This window comes from Hipposideros armiger, unplaced genomic scaffold (genome assembly GCF_001890085.2).
Source record: "Hipposideros armiger isolate ML-2016 unplaced genomic scaffold, ASM189008v1 scaffold_212, whole genome shotgun sequence".
Classification (NCBI taxonomy): Eukaryota; Metazoa; Chordata; class Mammalia; order Chiroptera; family Hipposideridae; genus Hipposideros; species Hipposideros armiger.
In genome coordinates this window covers 865,958-883,157 of record NW_017731562.1, presented here as the reverse complement: position 1 = coordinate 883,157, position 17,200 = coordinate 865,958, and the positions used below count along the sequence as shown (strand labels likewise).

Genomic DNA, 17,200 nt, shown 5'->3' with positions numbered 1-17,200 from the left:
TAATACTCAATATATACCGATAACAAAAGATGAATACAAGTCATGTGCATATATTTTTTTGGCACCTTGGTGTGTGTGTGTGTGTGTGTGTGTGTGTGTGTGTGTGTGTGTGTGTGTACATACATATATCTGGGTTTTCAAAATGCAATTAGGTGAAGCATTTAAAAGGAAAGTAAGGTAATCATAGTCAAATCTCTGAATGCAATTTACGGAGGTTCCCACAAAGAATTTAATTTAACAGAAGGAGCAAATACAGAGAAAACACTTTTTTTACTACACAGTACCAATAGAATCTAATCTAAAATTTTAATGGCCTCTTAGGCCAAATGTTAGGTGCCTCAGAACAAGAGAAATGAACTGTTTAACAATGCTACTGTCAATTTGCCAGCTGTGTTTTTCTTCTAGTGTTAATTCACACTCATAAAAAAGATCTCTTGAATGTTTACATTTGAAGTACCCGATTTACAAAGTTTAAGAAAAACTGGAGAACCATTTTAACTATCACTAGGAATCATCAAATTTAAAAACAGTTAAAGAATATAGGAATGAAATGAGTTTATAGCAATTAGTAAAATATACTCATACATCACTCATATAAGAATTATTAATATCAATAAATAGAAAATGTAAATAAATATTAACAGAGTATTGCCACCTTCAACAAATCCTGGATCGATATTACACAGTTTAGTTTTGGGTAGATAAATAGGCTTCTAAAGTCACTACAAAGCTTGATTGATCAGTATCTCAAAGAAAAACAAAGTAGAAATAATAAAAATATCTTTTGGAAAACCTCGATTTGGGTCCATTTCAGAAAGTGGCTCAGATCTAACACTGTAATAGGTTAATTTTATCATTTAAAACAGTTAAACACTAACCTCTTCCAAAATCATCTTGACAGTGATAGTGTGGCTGCTAAAGTCATTCTACTACTATTCTTTAATTTCTAAAAAGTGTTTGTGCTCTATGGTTTTTGGAGTACTTTACTTATGTAAGACTCACTGGCTAGGAATTCCTTCCCATAAAACTTCTTGAGAAAATTTAGGGTTGGAATATTTATTCCAACATACAAAGTAACTTTTAATAGACAGAAACAAAATAAAATCAATAAATGCACCCTACAACTAAATTATTTGGGGGGGAGGATCTTTGATGTCAATGAGATCTATAACTATTTTAAATTAATTTTTAAATAACTTTTTAAAAAACTAGTTTAAAAAATACATCTCACACATTCAACATTTACATTCAACACAAAATAATCTCCTTAGCCACTATTAAGCAGCTCATATCAAACTAAATTAAAATCAAACTCCAGTTAAATCTTAGTTTAATCAAGTATAAGCTATAAGAACTATATTTAAAACTCCTATTTATCAAAGCCATTCAAATAACTAGACTTTGCCCATTTTAAACTTTAGTTTTATAAGATCATCAGAGAAGCTGAGCATTTAAACTTTTGTCAGAAAATCATTCCTAAAAAATAGCTACTTAATTAATGACATATGACAAATTCGGTCTAAGTATACCAATTTTATCTACCTATAATACATAATGATGACCCACAATACCTCCTGAAGAGAATAGACTTAAGTGTCATTACAGAAGGTGTCCGATGACAGAGTATTTTACTTCCCAATCACTTTCAATAAGCAGTGGTTTATCACAATGATATTTTCATAATGGAAGGGGAGAAGTCTCGAGAGACACTGAAGAGTGAGATGAGACAGGAGGAGGAAGGGGGCATAAATTTTGTTAGGTTGCCACTTGACAAAATAAAAGAATAAGAACTTCTCAACTACACAAGAATAGATTCTATTATTTAAAATGATTCAGGGTGGCCGGGTGGCTCACTTGGTTTGAGTGTGAGCTCTGAGCAACAGGGTTGTCGGTTCGATTCCCACATGGGCCAGTGAGCTGCACCCAAGCTGAGCTGCCGACGAGTGGCCAGATGGCTCAGTTGGTGAGACCACGTGCTCCTGACAAGGTTGCCAGTTTGACTCCCGCATGGGATGGTGGGCAGTGCTCCCCCCAACTAGATTGAAAACAGTGACTGGACTTGGAGCTGATGGGTCCTGGAACAACACAATGTTGCCCTTCCCCAATTCCCCAACACTGTTCCCTACCCCAATTCCTCAATAAAATCTTAAAAAAATAAAGTTTCAAATTTCACTGGTAACAAATGACTTCTGGATTATTAGGCCTAATTTGTTTTCAGTATTACAATAAGAGGTTTGACAGGCTAGACTGTCAAGAGAAGTAAACATAGCAGGTCCTTGAATAACACTGTTTCATTCAATGTTGTTTCATTACAACATCGATGAGAGCCCTAGGAACCTAACTCTTGTTTATATCAATTAGCCTATGGTAAAAATTGGTTTCATTATATCTCATTTCGCTTAAAGTTCAGAGCCTACCCATCATGTTAAGTCTGGACTTCCTGTATCAATCTTGGTTGAGAATGACAAAAGTTTCATTTTTAAAGATGGCTCCAAATTAAAACAAGTAAAAATAACACACACACACACACACACACACACACACACACACATTCTTACATCTTCATTTGGAAAGGTTCTCTCCAAGATCAGTCACTAAGCCACCAGTAGCTTTAACAAATTATATGCTTTTTATTGTAAATAACAAGGCCCAAATTTCCGCCTCTTTCAGATATATCAAATGCCCAGCCAATAATCTCTAAATCCACATTTTTAGTTTTTATACTCTTTGATTCTACCCCAAATATACTTGTTCTAAAACATGTTAATACACAGGCTTGACTTGGTACTTCCGGAAATGCTCTTCAAAGCCTCCCTCTCCCATATATAGAAAGACAATTTCAAGGAGATCCCGATGGACATGAACAGTTAATGAGAGAAAGATGCTTTTCTCATACTTCATGTTAGAATTTCACTTTCTTCCTCAGCAGGAGCACAATTCATCAAATTCTAAAAGATATCCATTTCAATGGGATCAATAAGGAGGACTAAGAAACACAACATGGTAGTAAGAAAATACAAGATAAGAGGATGTAAAAGAGAAAAGGAAAAAAATTCACAGAAGAGATAGCAGTTTAAAGAGTACAGAAGTATTTACAGTCTTGCAAAGCAAATATATGCAAATTACCATGCTATGTCAAAATATCAAGAGGGTTTAACAACTGGATGCCTTCATGAAGATCTGTCTTTAGGATAAAAAAACAAATATCCAATTCTTACTAATGCTGGTATGAATTGTCTATCTCAACTTTGATGTAATTACATCATGACAACACAACGGCATTTATATAGCTTTTCATATGCATTCTCATTTCATTCTTATAAAAGTCCCATCAAGTAGATGGTATTACCACTACTTTACAAATGATAAACTTAGAGCTCAAAGACATTAAATTACCAATAAACAGCAGAAAAGTGACTTCACTGTTCAGACACACATAGTGTTACAAAACAAAGAAATTAAAAAACTAAGCAGGAAGTTGTCAGTGATTGATGCAGTTGGTAGATAGGGCCTAGCTCTTGGGCTGGAATAGACCTAGGCCTGCCTTCCCAGGCTGAGGTTAAGTGATTCCAGGCTAATCAGAACAAGCATCATGAACAGAAATATATAGAAATGCTATTTTGCTGAAGCGTAACTGTTGTTTCAGAATCCTGCATCTGGTGCGTTGAACAAAAAAGCTATTACATTACTTCCAAAATTACTTACATTCATGCTTATATTGTTTTTTTATTTGTTTCTATAATAAATATTGGAATTAGGGCTAGCCGAGTGGCATGTTGGTTAAGAGCTGTCTTGGGATGCCAGAGGGCCCCGGTTCGGATCCCACATATGAGGGCCAGTGACACCTCTACAGCTAACATGCTGAACAACAGCTCAACCTGGAGCTGGGCTGCCATGGGTCGCCGGTGATGGCATAGGCTATAGCCCCTGCTGCAGTGGGTTGCCATGGGCTATCATGTATAGCCAGCAGCCACCGTGAGCTGCTGTCCAGAAGCCGGCGACTGATCTGCCTCGCCCGGGAAGAGCGCAATGATGGTGCCAACTTGGGCCAGTGAAGCAACGTCCTGCACAAGTAGACTGAAGAACAAAAGGACAGCAACTTGTCTATTCCCCTTCCCCCAATTCCCCAGCGCTGTTCCTAGCCCCCAATTCCCCAATAAAAATCTTTAAATAAATAAATAAATATTGGAATTATATTCTTGAGAACCACATACACACACATAGAAAAAAAGAGGTAGTTAGTTACATAATACAGATTGCTCAATAAATTTTAAAGTGCTAAATTACTACTGTATCATTTATTTTAAGGTTCCCCTGCTCATGATCTGTCTGAATTTCCCTTTATTCTCCTTTCCAGTTAATTCTATAACTTTTTAGAGAAGTCAAATGCTCAATTCAATCTTAAATACTTAATCTTCTGGTGTTTACACAGAAAATATCGGAACACTGAATACACAGTGCCCCTTCTCAACAAAACCTCCATTGGGGTTGCTGCTACTTAACAGAGGACAAGCTCATCCGTTAACCATGACCCAATGTGGATCGTAACTGTCCAATATGAAAGATACTAGCCTCGGGCAGTGTCCTAAATTTAAATTATTTGAAATTAAATAAAATCGAAAATTCAGTTCCACAGTCACACCAACCACATTTCCACAGCTCAACAGCCACACACACCCTGTGGCAGCCACACGGGGCAGGCAGATACCCATTCCCATCATCGCAGAAAGATCTATTGGAAAGCAATGAGTTAATCTTCATTCGGATCTTTTGCTCCACTCATTCCTTTATTCCACACCCATTCATTTAATCAACCCCTGATAAAATGGTTCAACCACTGATAAAAAGTGCTTTTTCTCTGTTGAAGAAAGAGCTATGTTGACTGATAGGCAACTTAGAGTTCCTCGCAGATATTTATAGTTTCAGTGAATGAAGAAGGAGGTCTCCCCCCTCTTAGTCCAGGAGCTCAGACTCGGGGGGTCGTCACTGGCCTGCTGCCCGCGTAGTGCAGAGGGCTCACGCACCAAAGGCTGGTCCACTCCTAAAGGGCTCAGGGCTGCTGTGACATGCTGGTGGCACAATCCTAACAGCTTGTCAGGTGAAACAGACTGAAACTTTGCCTCAACTGGCCAATTACACTTCTCCATTAATTAAAAAAGTGTTTTGTTTTTTTAGAATAAGTATAAGAATAATAAAAAACTCACCTGCATGTAGAAAGAGGAGCAAACTGAACACCCTTCTCTTTGCATTCCCTTGTTATTCTTTCTTTTACATTTCTACAGAGATCTACAACCCTAGAAAACATAATTAAATGCAATATTAAGTTTTCAAATAAATTACAAAAATTCTAATAAATACTCATTTATCTGGCATCCTTCAAGTTAGAAATTCTCTTAACTAAAACTTTCATACTTATTCCTTCAAAAATGAACAAGAGCTTTTATCATTCAAATTGAGCTTTCCATTCATTACTTCAAGGAAGCAAAGTCCTTTTGTTTGTTTTTTTGCCATAGGAAAGATAGAAGAAGTCAGAACAGCACACTCAAGTCTCCTGAAGGCAGTTTCCTGCATTTAGGAAAACCCAATTTCAAAATAAATGTAATTACAAGATTTTAAAAGCTTTAAAGCTATAAAGAACATGTTAATGAAAATTTAATTCTCGTTTATAGAAATATAAAAATAATTTAATTAATAATCATGATGTTATAACAAATATTCTATTTTTATAGCCTACTCTCAAGCACTGAGCTAAAATCCAGTTCAACAAAGACTTACTGGACATGTAACCTTGTGTAAAGCTATGCAAAGCTGTTTGATATTACAAGTCAATGAAAACAGTAGGGAGGATTTATAATATTTAACAATGATAATCTATTTTTTAATGGGAGCTGTAACATATTGTTATAATTACTTAGTTTCATCTGGAAAATACAACTCTTAACCCTAGTTTCATCTGGAAAATAAAACTCTTAAGGTATGTAGAAGCCATTTTATTCTCCGATAAATATCCTGGCTACGTACTGACACTGATTCTGTGTTTTAAACCTTGGTCTGTTTAGAATCATGAGACCAGAAAAAATACTAAAGAAACTCAAAAGGCTGGCCTATCTCTAGTCTCAAGACTGATTTGACTGTGTGAGAAACAATTTGATATAAATAACATTAAATGTAGATGCTTTATAACACACATTAAAGTTATCTATATTTCCAATAAGAACAAAGAACATAATTAAAATATAAATGAAAATGATTTTAGTATTTTATTAACATGTCAAATTTTATTTTTATAAATACAGTATCTGAAAGTGTTATAAATTCTCATTTTGCAAAACAGTGCTCTTAAGTTAAATTTTGTTTTATTCTATGAGAGCTGCACACAAATAGGATTTATCAGTGTTATCTATATCTCATTTATGGAATAGTAAGAATACATGTTTTTTAAAAATCTCTTGGAAAACATTTATTGAAATTCAATGTGTTTTTATTTTGAAAATCCAAGTTATAGAACAAATTCTTTAAATATAAGTAAAACCTACTAAGCTTTAATATCTACAGGGGTTAATGAATATTACAGATATATAAAAGTAACAAGCTCTTTATCATGATTCTATAAAATGGAATTTAAGTACTATATCATAATACATACTACTAATAAAGAGGAGATGGGACAAAGAACAAAACTGAATGGTTATAACCCTTAATGGGATACTTTCTAGAAATGATATATAGAAAGGGAGGTCTGAAAGCATTCTCTCACAGAACTTGTGCAAGGTCGATACAATCCATCTGGATCAATCACATAGGAAATAAACTTAACCGTGGACACTTCTAAATTCTTATCTGACCTATTAGCAAATTTAGCACTGTTGACCATTTCCCCTTTGAAAAAAATTTCCCTGGGCTTCTTTCACACTACTGGTTTTCCTCTAACTCCCCCAGATATTATTCTTCAGTCTTTGCTCTTATTTGTATGACTATCCCTTAAATATTGGAGCTGCTGGACTTCTTTCTTAGGCCCTCTTTTTTTTTCTTAATCCATACTATCTATAAGTGTTTGTATCTGCTCCCTTGGTTTTAATCACAGTCTAAGGTTAGTGTATCCAAAATAGTTCAATCTCCTACCTGGACCTCTTAGATACCTATTTTAATAGGCTGCATTCTTACACTATTCCACAGTTCCTCCATAAGACTCTACGGAGCATATTCACTGAGCACCTAACAGGTACAGCTCTTGTGCTAGGGCCACTGAGGAATACACGAAAACTAGTAATCAGTTGGTTAAGAGCTCGCTCAAGAGTTCGAGCTCTGAGCAATAGCGGTTCGATGCCCAGCCCGAGCTGAGGTGCCGCTGAGCTGCCAACAGGTAGCAGGATGGCTCAGCTTAAGGAAAAAAAAAAAAAGTGAGAGGAATGTAGCTGCTTTCCCTTCATTTTATTTATTAAAACTTCACCTGAAGTTGTTTTAAATGAAAACAAACCAAATATGTAGCCATGTATAAGAAAGATACTGCCACTGAGTCAATTAAATGAATATGTAAGTATATACAAGGAAAGGATAAAGAAAAATAAAAAAATATAGAGCACGCTTAGCTTCCCCAGTTGAAAGAATAAAAAGACAAAGACATCAGTTAGCAGTAACTGATGACAAAGAAATACATAATACTGAAGAAGTAACACTACACTAAGCTACGTTTCCCAGCAAGGAAAGGTATTAATAAAGACTAAAATGGTCTTTGAGACAACTATGAACAGCTGCCAAACTATATCTGTGCTCAAAAGTGTCAGGTTTTGATGAGCTAATAATTCTTTTTACTTAGAAGATTTATTCTCCTTAGAATTAAATTTAGCATCAAAATCTGTGAATAATAGATTGATACTATAAATTTGGTTATTATTTTACAATGCATGGAATATGAGCATCAATGCACCAAAAGCCCACAGTAGATGAAGACTGAATGTAGAAAAGTGGAAAGATTTCTGGGGGAGAAAAAAAAGAAGTTAGGGTAAAACAAAAATGTTAAGACATGTAATATCAAAGAGGTGGATTCATGGGGATTTGCTATATCCTATATACTTTATTGTGGATTAAAATAATTTGTTAACTTTATAAAGAAGAACTAAAATGTAAGGCATACTAGAATAAAATGTACGAACAATTTCCTTAAGAATTTTTTACTACTGAATGAACTCACGAGTCTGTGTTTAATAAAACCACTTCACATTTCCTAATCAGTTGTTACTATTAATTCCCTACCAATATCTGTACAATGTACGTGTATGTAATTTAAAAATAAAAATTGTACATAATTTTTTAAATTGAATATCTTTCAGAAATTGCTTAAATTTAAAATCTAGCTTAATAGGATGCACACAAATATCAAAAGCTAACTGATATATTACAAAAGACGGCTAACTGGTTTTATAATTTTGGGGGCCTTTTTAGAGAATATTTAAGCATATTAGTCATTTAATAATTTAAATCAAATCCAAATAAAAACCACATAGTGACATTTAATGTTCAATAAGACTTTTTAAAACACAAACTTCAATAATATCTTCCTTCTATGGGACACGAACAAATTTGCTTCAAATAAAAAAAAAACAGCTTATAAATACGACATTCTGATGGAAATATTAAATAAGAGTGATTACCTTGTTTATGAAATTTTAAAAGTTTATATATCCACACACAAAGATACATGAGCATATTTTAGTATCAAGCATTTTATTTCATTTTACCTGTCCCAAGGAGCAGAAGTCTCAAAAGATTCTCCTAATATATAGTATTCCAAACCCAAGTCCTGTGAAGACACATACAGAAAAACCAAGAAATTATAACAGATGTAGAAGCATCAATAATATTGTGAGTGTTTCATGTTCATTGTTAGTATTTCATGTGATTGTTAGTAGCACATGTTCCTACTTCAGTCTCTATGACTCTTTGCTATCCATCTCATAAGAGCACTGGGAAGTGGCCCTGAGAGATAGATCGTCCAGGAGAGTAGGAACTTTGTCTGTCTTGTTCTCCTCTGCACCCTTGGCACTGGGCAGAGTGCCTGACACATGGTAGGAACACAACCGTTTATCCAATGAACAGAGTCTCTATTAGGAACGTTCACGTACAAGTAGAGAATACTACCCGAGCAGATTTTTAATGGCCTAAACATCAAATTAACCAATACCAAAAAGTGACCATCAGAATTGAAGGAACAGAGAAGTAGGAAAGTATGTGTGTGGGGGGGGGGAGGGGGGGGTGCGGGAGGAAGCTATCTCTTTCTTCAAAGCAACTTTTCTTTAAAAAACAAATTAGAAAATATAGTGCCTTTCTTTGTAGTGACTAAATAGACAGAACATTTGAAAGCAACTCTGCTAGGAAAATATATTTTAGAGCATATAAGATATAATGCTTATATGATAACTAACTTATAACACTAACTTCTTTACCCAAAGTATAATTCTGTTGTTTTAAAATTGAAAAGAGCAACACACAAGCCACCACAGACATATAAATATATGAAAGAAAATTTTATAAGGTAGAAAAGTCAATACATCTTAAGTTTTCACTTCTAATAAAATGAATCACTTCAACTCTACCACTTGTGGCAGGGAAAATTCTGAAATTATTCATCTAAAATGTATCTTTTTCCCTTATGCATTCATTTATTCAGTAAACATTATATTTGGTGAAAATAGTATTAAGCATAGGGAAAACATAAAATAAGATAAAATTAATAATCTCCCCCTCCCCCAAAAAATCTCTAACTTGCTTTTGATTGTTTTAACATTAAATGGAGTTTTAATAATTAAGAAACTTAGAACTGTGTCTATGCTATATTTCTTACAGTTACATTCCATTTTCTAGAATTCTGAATTTAGTATTATGGGAAAATGGTCAATATCCTCAGAGAAAATGCCTAACAAAATTTTACATATACCCAAATGCTTACTATGGGAGACATTGGGGTAGTGACAGTCTGTGGAGGTAAAAATTATAAGACCTAAAATCATCTATTACCTTTCAGAATCTGTAAATCTGTTAAACACAACTTCTAACACAGCACACAGGCAATAAATATACTTCTTGTTATCAGCATGGGGGGAGGGGATGGCAGGAAGTCCTATATTCTTCACTGCAATCTAAAATTTAGATCTTACCTAGGATTACATTAAAATGCTTACTATGAGGGAACTTGGGGTAGATTTGTAGCTAATCTTGGATTTCTGTAAAATGATGTGCTAAATTACAATAAATTTAAGAAAATTTAAATAAATTTGGGAAAATAAAGAAAATAATTGTATTCGCTCAAAGAAAAAGTATTGTTTGCAACATAAATTGACAAGGGAAATATGAGACAACTTACTCGAATGTATGCAATGACATAGGTCAGCAAATAACCTCTCTGTCCATTATCTTCTCCAGCTGCCAGTCCACTGTAATGAAATAAATATCAAATGAACTATTAAAAATATATATAACTAACCAAACTGATATGATACCTCAAGATAACAGCTTAACATATATTACAATTCATCCCATTTTTATTTTACTCTCATTTATCATAAATATATCAAAGAGCTGTCAAGAGAATAAGCTTGGATAACAAAAATCTAAAAGCACTTTTAATATTTCAGTTTGGTTATTAATTTCAAACTTTTATCCACCAAACTAATAAAACTGACTCATGAACTCAACTACTGTTACACATAATGTCAAAAGGATAGAAAATTAGACATGAGAAGCAAACAAATAACCTTCACAAGCATAATAAGATACTTAAAATACTATTATATTAATATATTTTTATTCATATATTATTATAATCTTATTCATATATAAAGATGTGCAATTATTGACTAGGATTTTCCAAATACCAAGACGTTGCTTCAATACGTAAGCACATAGTATTTGGAGTATAAGACATGGTGTTTATTTTATGAAATTTAAGACATACATGAGAGACAAAACATAGTTATATGGAAATACTAAAGTTTACGAAGCAACATATAGACAAGTATAAGACCAATAGGTAAGGTCTTATTACTACGAACACATGAACCATTCATTTCAATTTGAAAGTAGTTTTATCTGTAGAAACTGTATTTGGTGATCCAGTTAGAATCAATCTCTTGTTCCATATAATTCAGTACAAGTCCTCTGCTTTGTGAAAGTCATTCTTCTTTTAAAAGACTGAATCATTATTGATTTTCACTACCTTCAGTATAGAGTTTTTAATTTTGTTTCTTTCCACCATCAGGAAGAATTAAATTTTAACTATTCTTCGTTAACTACATTAAACTTACCCCAAATTCTCAAAATACTCACCTAAAGATTCCTCCATAAAAGCAGATAAAAAGAAAAGTATCTTTTTTTGTGACTTGCTTAGGTCATGATTGTTGATTACCTGTTATGTCTCTCTTCTCAATACCCTAACTGTGCTTCCTTATCTCAGGATGCTGAGCCCTTAACCATGGTGTCATCCAAGACTCAGGTCTAGAGCCTCTGTGATTTGAGCCTCTTCTAGAAGAATCATTTCTCTTATGATTTCAATTAATACTTTATAGTGAAGTCCTGCACCCCCCCTCCTCTGAAGTTCTGCTTCTTTTTGGAGGTAAGTAAATAATACAATGTAGATGTACCCTTGTTCTATACAAATACTGTAAAGTAATTTTCGGCTAAGAAATATGGGCTAAATCAGATTTTCTGACTTAGTATTATAGCTAGGTATACACGAATTAGTGTTATCCACAAGGGGTGACAAACACGTGCTAGGAGCAGCTGTAGTCTAAAATGACTTGGGGACGGAGTATAACGAAATGGAGATTTGTATTGCTAGAATGTTAATGAGCGAGGAAGACAGAATGCAGGTAAAACAGCTAACAATGAAAAGCAAGCAACAGACAACTCTGGGTTCAGCGTGTATGGGTGAGGGTGGGTGGGGTAGGGAGTCAAATGAAGTTCCAAAACAAAAAGAAAACGAGTCAGAACATTGCTGTGGAAGTGCCTGGAGGAAAACAGCTGCACCCATACTTCAGGTAGGTGTGACAGTCAGACACTGAGTCTGAGAGAGAAAAAACACGACTAATCTGGGCAACAGAAAACAGTTCATCCTGAAAATAGGGGCAGAAGGGAAGGAGAGTGAAGACTAGAAAATGGTTGAAAAGACCTGCACTGGCAATCTTTGAGAAGGCGCATTCTAAGCGTGTTTTTGGTGAGAAGTGACAGATATCAACACTTAGTAGGCCTGTCTCTTGTACAACAGGATGAGAAAAAGTCCTACTTTGCAGTTCCACGTCAAGCCAGTTTTCTTTAGACCCTCTTCTAATATCTGGTGTGTGTGGGGGTTCTGTTCCACTTTGGAATCCAGTGTGACAAACCACACAGAAACACACATTTTCTTATCTAAAGCAAGAAGAAATCGATGTCCATTCTAAATGCATAAACCCCAATCCAAAGGAGAAGAGAAGTCATTCTGGGTTTGCTTTTCTGAATCACAGAATATACATATATCCTGCAAATACCGTAGAGCCTTTTCGAGCTTCTCTTTTTTTTAGCTTTCAAAACTATGAATCTTCTAGCCAGAGTTACCTTAAGATACAATATGTAAAAAGTAGTAGGGCTTAGAAATTCAACGCTTCTAACTTGCCACTTTTGCAGCCACTCCAAAAAGCTACCCTTAGATTTAAGCAGCTTTATGTTAAAAGGGCAACATCTATCCCCTACTTCCTACTCCCCATCACAAATTTCAAACACCAATTAACAAGGTTCTTAAACCAATTTAAACCTGTTTCACAAGGACAGGCTGGGAAGACTAATGAAAGGGGAAAGAGAGACCATCTTTTCACATAAAAGAGCCATCTGGTGAACCTAATCACTCTCATGTTGAATTACATTAAACAACTTAAGCACACACTTTAAAAATAATGATAACATATTACCTCAAGTTCTATGGTAAATGTCAATACATTTGTTATGATTGCTGACAGGTAATGTTTATTCTGCTTAGCGATGTTTATTCTGCTTAGTGTATCAGCAAACATAGGAAAACAACCAAAGTATGATTATTCAACATTTGGCTATTATGTTCTGTTGGATTATACGTGTGCAAGGGTATGTAAGTTAGGGTAGGAGTGGCAGGCAAGGAGGAGAAATGGCTAAGATAACAAAAATGCTCTAAACTGTTGGGAACACTGCATTAAAAGCAGTCGATTTAAAGCCAATGAGGTGGTGGGGAACAGAGGCTAAAACAAAAGAACGGAAAATGAAGGAGATTAATAACACCCTAACTCAAAATAAAATACATGAGCTAAACTAACTTAATGAAAACTTGAGCAGAAAATTTAGTGGTGCTTTCTTCCATGTAGTCATGCAGAAGGAGAAATGATTGAGGAACAAGGGTTGGGAGAGTGGAATCTTAAATAAGAAAACTATCCGTGACACTTTCAGTGATTAAAACAAAGAATTAGTGCCTAGAGAGACTGGGATGAGGGTGGGAAACAGGACTTCTGCTAGAAAAACACACAAAGACATTTCCAAACATCAAAAAATCAAAATAGCTCTAAGTCATCGGCCTAATGACAGCCTGTATTGTTGAACACAGAAGATTTCTGCATCTAAATGAAGGGAGCCAGGATGAAAGTACACTAAGAAACTAATTGTAACTAAGATGTGAAAAATAGTAATGGCAAAAAACGAGACTTCAATCAGCGTCCATGTTTTTAATGCTCTATCCTTGCTTTAAACAGATACCTCATCTACCATAACTTATTTTTAATGGATGAATCTAATACAGGCTTTGTTTAGTATAAGCAAACTGCTGGAATTAAATCAATAATAGCTCTGGGCCTCAGTATTAGTATCTAAAAAGACCTGGATTCATTTTAAGGATGATTCAGCCTTACTTTTAAGTTGTAAATGGCTGGTGTTACAAGAGAAAAACAAAATCGGTCTTACATGAAAAAGCAATTCATGACAGTTGGTTGCTCAAATGAAATAAAACAGACAAAACGGTTCTGATAAATACCCGAAGATTAAAATACACCAGGAATAAAATATTCACAAAGAACTCAGATTAAGAATAATGTGTATGGTACATTTCAAGTTCTGAAATAAAAAAAGAAGACGAGTATCCAGAAAACTGTTAGTTTATGTACTTAAGAAAGAAAGGAAATAATGTAGTCCTGATAAATAGCATTTGCACTAGAATTTCCATTGATCAATCTTATAATCCATCAAGCAGACAGACAGAAACCACCCAATCATTATTCAGTTGGTTATAAATGTGAAATGTTTTCTGTTTCTTTATACTGGCACAAAACAGTAAGTGACAGGGGGTAGAGTACAGGTAATTTATCAAACATTTTGATTAAACACAATTTCCTTTTAAAAACATACAAATAGTATGTTTTATACATATACTATTACCGCTAAATATTAACGATTATGAATCTTTTTCCTATTTCACTCTAGCACAATAGCAAATATTATTCAATTAGCATTAATGAAAAAATACAAAATATTTAATATATCACATATATGATTAGATAAGAGCAACATACCAATCTAACTTCCTACAAATTCTGAGAGTAAACCAACACAACATTTTAAGCTATCATATATTACCATAAATTTAACAGTAGAAATGGTACATTAACAACTATTTGGAGATATCAGAATTTTGGCTGAACTTTCTCTTGGCATTATGAAATTATGAACATGAAGCCATACCCAAATTTTGCAGCAATGTCATACACTTGTTTTTCATGCTGAAGAACCTTCTCACGGTCTCCCTCAAACAATAATGTAGCAACACTTAGCTGATTTGGATCAAATCCTTTAAACTAAAAAAAAAAAAAAAAGTTATTACAGATAAGTCTTATCCTATAAAATAGTATATCGAAATACGTTTTGCTCTTTTTTCCTTCTGATCTGGGCTCAAACACACCAACTCTTTAAAAATTGACCTTTGGAACTTTAGCTGCCAATCAAAAAGAATGCTTAATGCACCTATTTAGGTCATTAAAATATAATAAAACTATGAAAAAACACTTCATTTTGAAGTATGCCACAGTGTCAATTGTAATGACATACTGATATGTAAACACAACTTATAAAAATTATAACTGTAATAAAGAATCAAAACTACCAAAATGATAGAATATAATAAAATAGCAGGATGTAGGGGGAAAAAAAGTAGAAGCCAACAGCATCCTTACATACTACAATAACTTTTCATTAAATAATATATTCAAAGGCGATCTTATGCATAAAGCTAAAATACAAAATATCTAAGAACAGGACCGGCCGAGTGGCTCAGTTGGTTAAGAGCTCGCTCAAGAGTTTGAGCTCTGAGCAACAGCAGTTCGATTGCCGGCCCGAGCTGAGCAGTCGCTGAGCTGCCAACAGGTGGCAGGATGGCTCAGCTTAAAAAAAAAAAAAAAATCTAAGAAAAATCTTAAAAGGAAATATATAACTTCATTATGAAAACATGCCTAAAAAAAGTTGAGAAAGACTTATCTTCCTGAATGCATAAACTAGGTATTATAAACCTGTCAATTCTTGCCCAAATTAATAAACTAGTTTTTCCTATTCTAATAAAAACCTTGATAGACTTCCTAAAATGGTGAAGAGTTTCTAAAATTTTTCTAAGATAATAATAAATAGGTGATGGTGACAAGGAAAATTCCAAAAAAACAAGAGGGAGAACTAGACCTACAATAATTAATTCCATTTACTTTTTTAAGAACAAAAGCTCATTAAAAAAATATGATACATTAAAATGGAGTCTACTACTTGGATAGGTATATAAGATGTCTTAGAACATGGCAAATCAATGTAAGAGAAGCAAGGATTAGTTAATTAATAGCGCTGTGCCAAACGGTTACCAACTGGGGGTGGGGGAGATAAAGATATAGATCTTTATCTCACATCATCAAATTGAAAAATTCAAATAGTAATAAAGATTGAAAAATCTTTTAAATTCCCATTTAAGGAAAAAGTGAGAGAGAAGAAAATGGTTCTAATTATAGTTCTGAGGGAAGGAAGGCTTTCTAAGCTTAGAATAATTAAATCACAGGAAAGATAAAAATTTGAAACTTGCACCAAAAAGAATAACTCTTATTTTAAAGGGAGTTACCTGACTGGAAAAGTTATTTACAACATTTACGACAAAGGCATCTAATAATTCCATTACTCAAAGGGCACACACTAAAGCTCCAAGTAAAAAAAACCATGAAGCTGCCACCCCTGAATAACCATATTCCATTAATTCACACAAAAATTATATCTAGGAAATACAGGAAAATGGTCTGTCTTTTTGGAGTTTCAAGAAACATCAACTAAAATAAAGTACTATTTCCCCCCAGGATTCAGTATATTTAAAACATAACAAAACAAAAATCACACAAGCAACAGGAAGGATGCAACAAAAAAACGGCATGCGTGTATTGCAAGCAGTAGTGTAAGCTGGTATAAACCTTTAGGAAAGGAATTCAGCAATCAGTAGTTTAAAAAAATTCATACTCTTATTTCACTTCCAGGTATCTACTATAGAGCAAAAAATGCAAACTATAAAAAATGTTATATGCATGAAACTGTTTAATGCAGTGTTATTTTTAGGAACTTCAAATATAAAAAAAATTTAAATTTCTGAAATTGAATGCATCATTGATTTACTTAAATATTTATTCCACCATGAAAAATAATAACTGAAATGTACACCATAGCATGAAAAAACCCATAATAGGTTCATGTGAGGGGGAGAAGGCAAGAAACAAAAAGGATTAATCCTAAGCATTTAAAATTTTAGCATTTTATAAAAATTCTTACCTTTGTAATATAAAACTTTTTTAATCCATCCAAAAAAGATGTAAAAATAGAGGAAACCTGAGGTTTAAGAGCATGACCTAAGAAGAAAAAAAGTTAATATTTTAAATTAACAAAGTCTATGTTTTTCAGAAGATGAAGAGGCTACTGCAACTTAGTATCCTAAAAGAAAGTGAACATTTTCATGACTTTAAGTTTTTAAATCTCCCTGTTTTATATATTGATACTTAGATCTACCTACATCTTTTATCTTTATCAATCCTTTTAAAAGTCACAACTTTTTGTTTACAAAACTCCTTCTTGGTTTTCTTCTTTTTAACTCAAATTACTATATGTAATTAATACTACACAGAGTTTAGATTATCTTTCAATGGTATAG

General features: G+C 33.7%; 1 protein-coding gene across 1 annotated transcript in view; it reads right to left on the bottom strand.

Moving 5' to 3' along the window:
* AGPS (alkylglycerone phosphate synthase) overlaps positions 1 to 17,200 on the bottom strand; it is a 124,927-nt gene that overhangs the window by 23,829 nt on the left and 83,898 nt on the right. The window contains exons 13-17 of the mRNA XM_019654018.1: positions 16,825 to 16,901; positions 14,725 to 14,837; positions 10,361 to 10,430; positions 8,739 to 8,800; positions 5,205 to 5,294 (exon numbers count right to left, since the gene is read on the bottom strand). Of these exons, the coding sequence (XP_019509563.1) occupies positions 5,205 to 5,294; positions 8,739 to 8,800; positions 10,361 to 10,430; positions 14,725 to 14,837; positions 16,825 to 16,901 (412 nt within the window). The remainder of the gene's footprint in view (positions 1 to 5,204; positions 5,295 to 8,738; positions 8,801 to 10,360; positions 10,431 to 14,724; positions 14,838 to 16,824; positions 16,902 to 17,200) is intronic.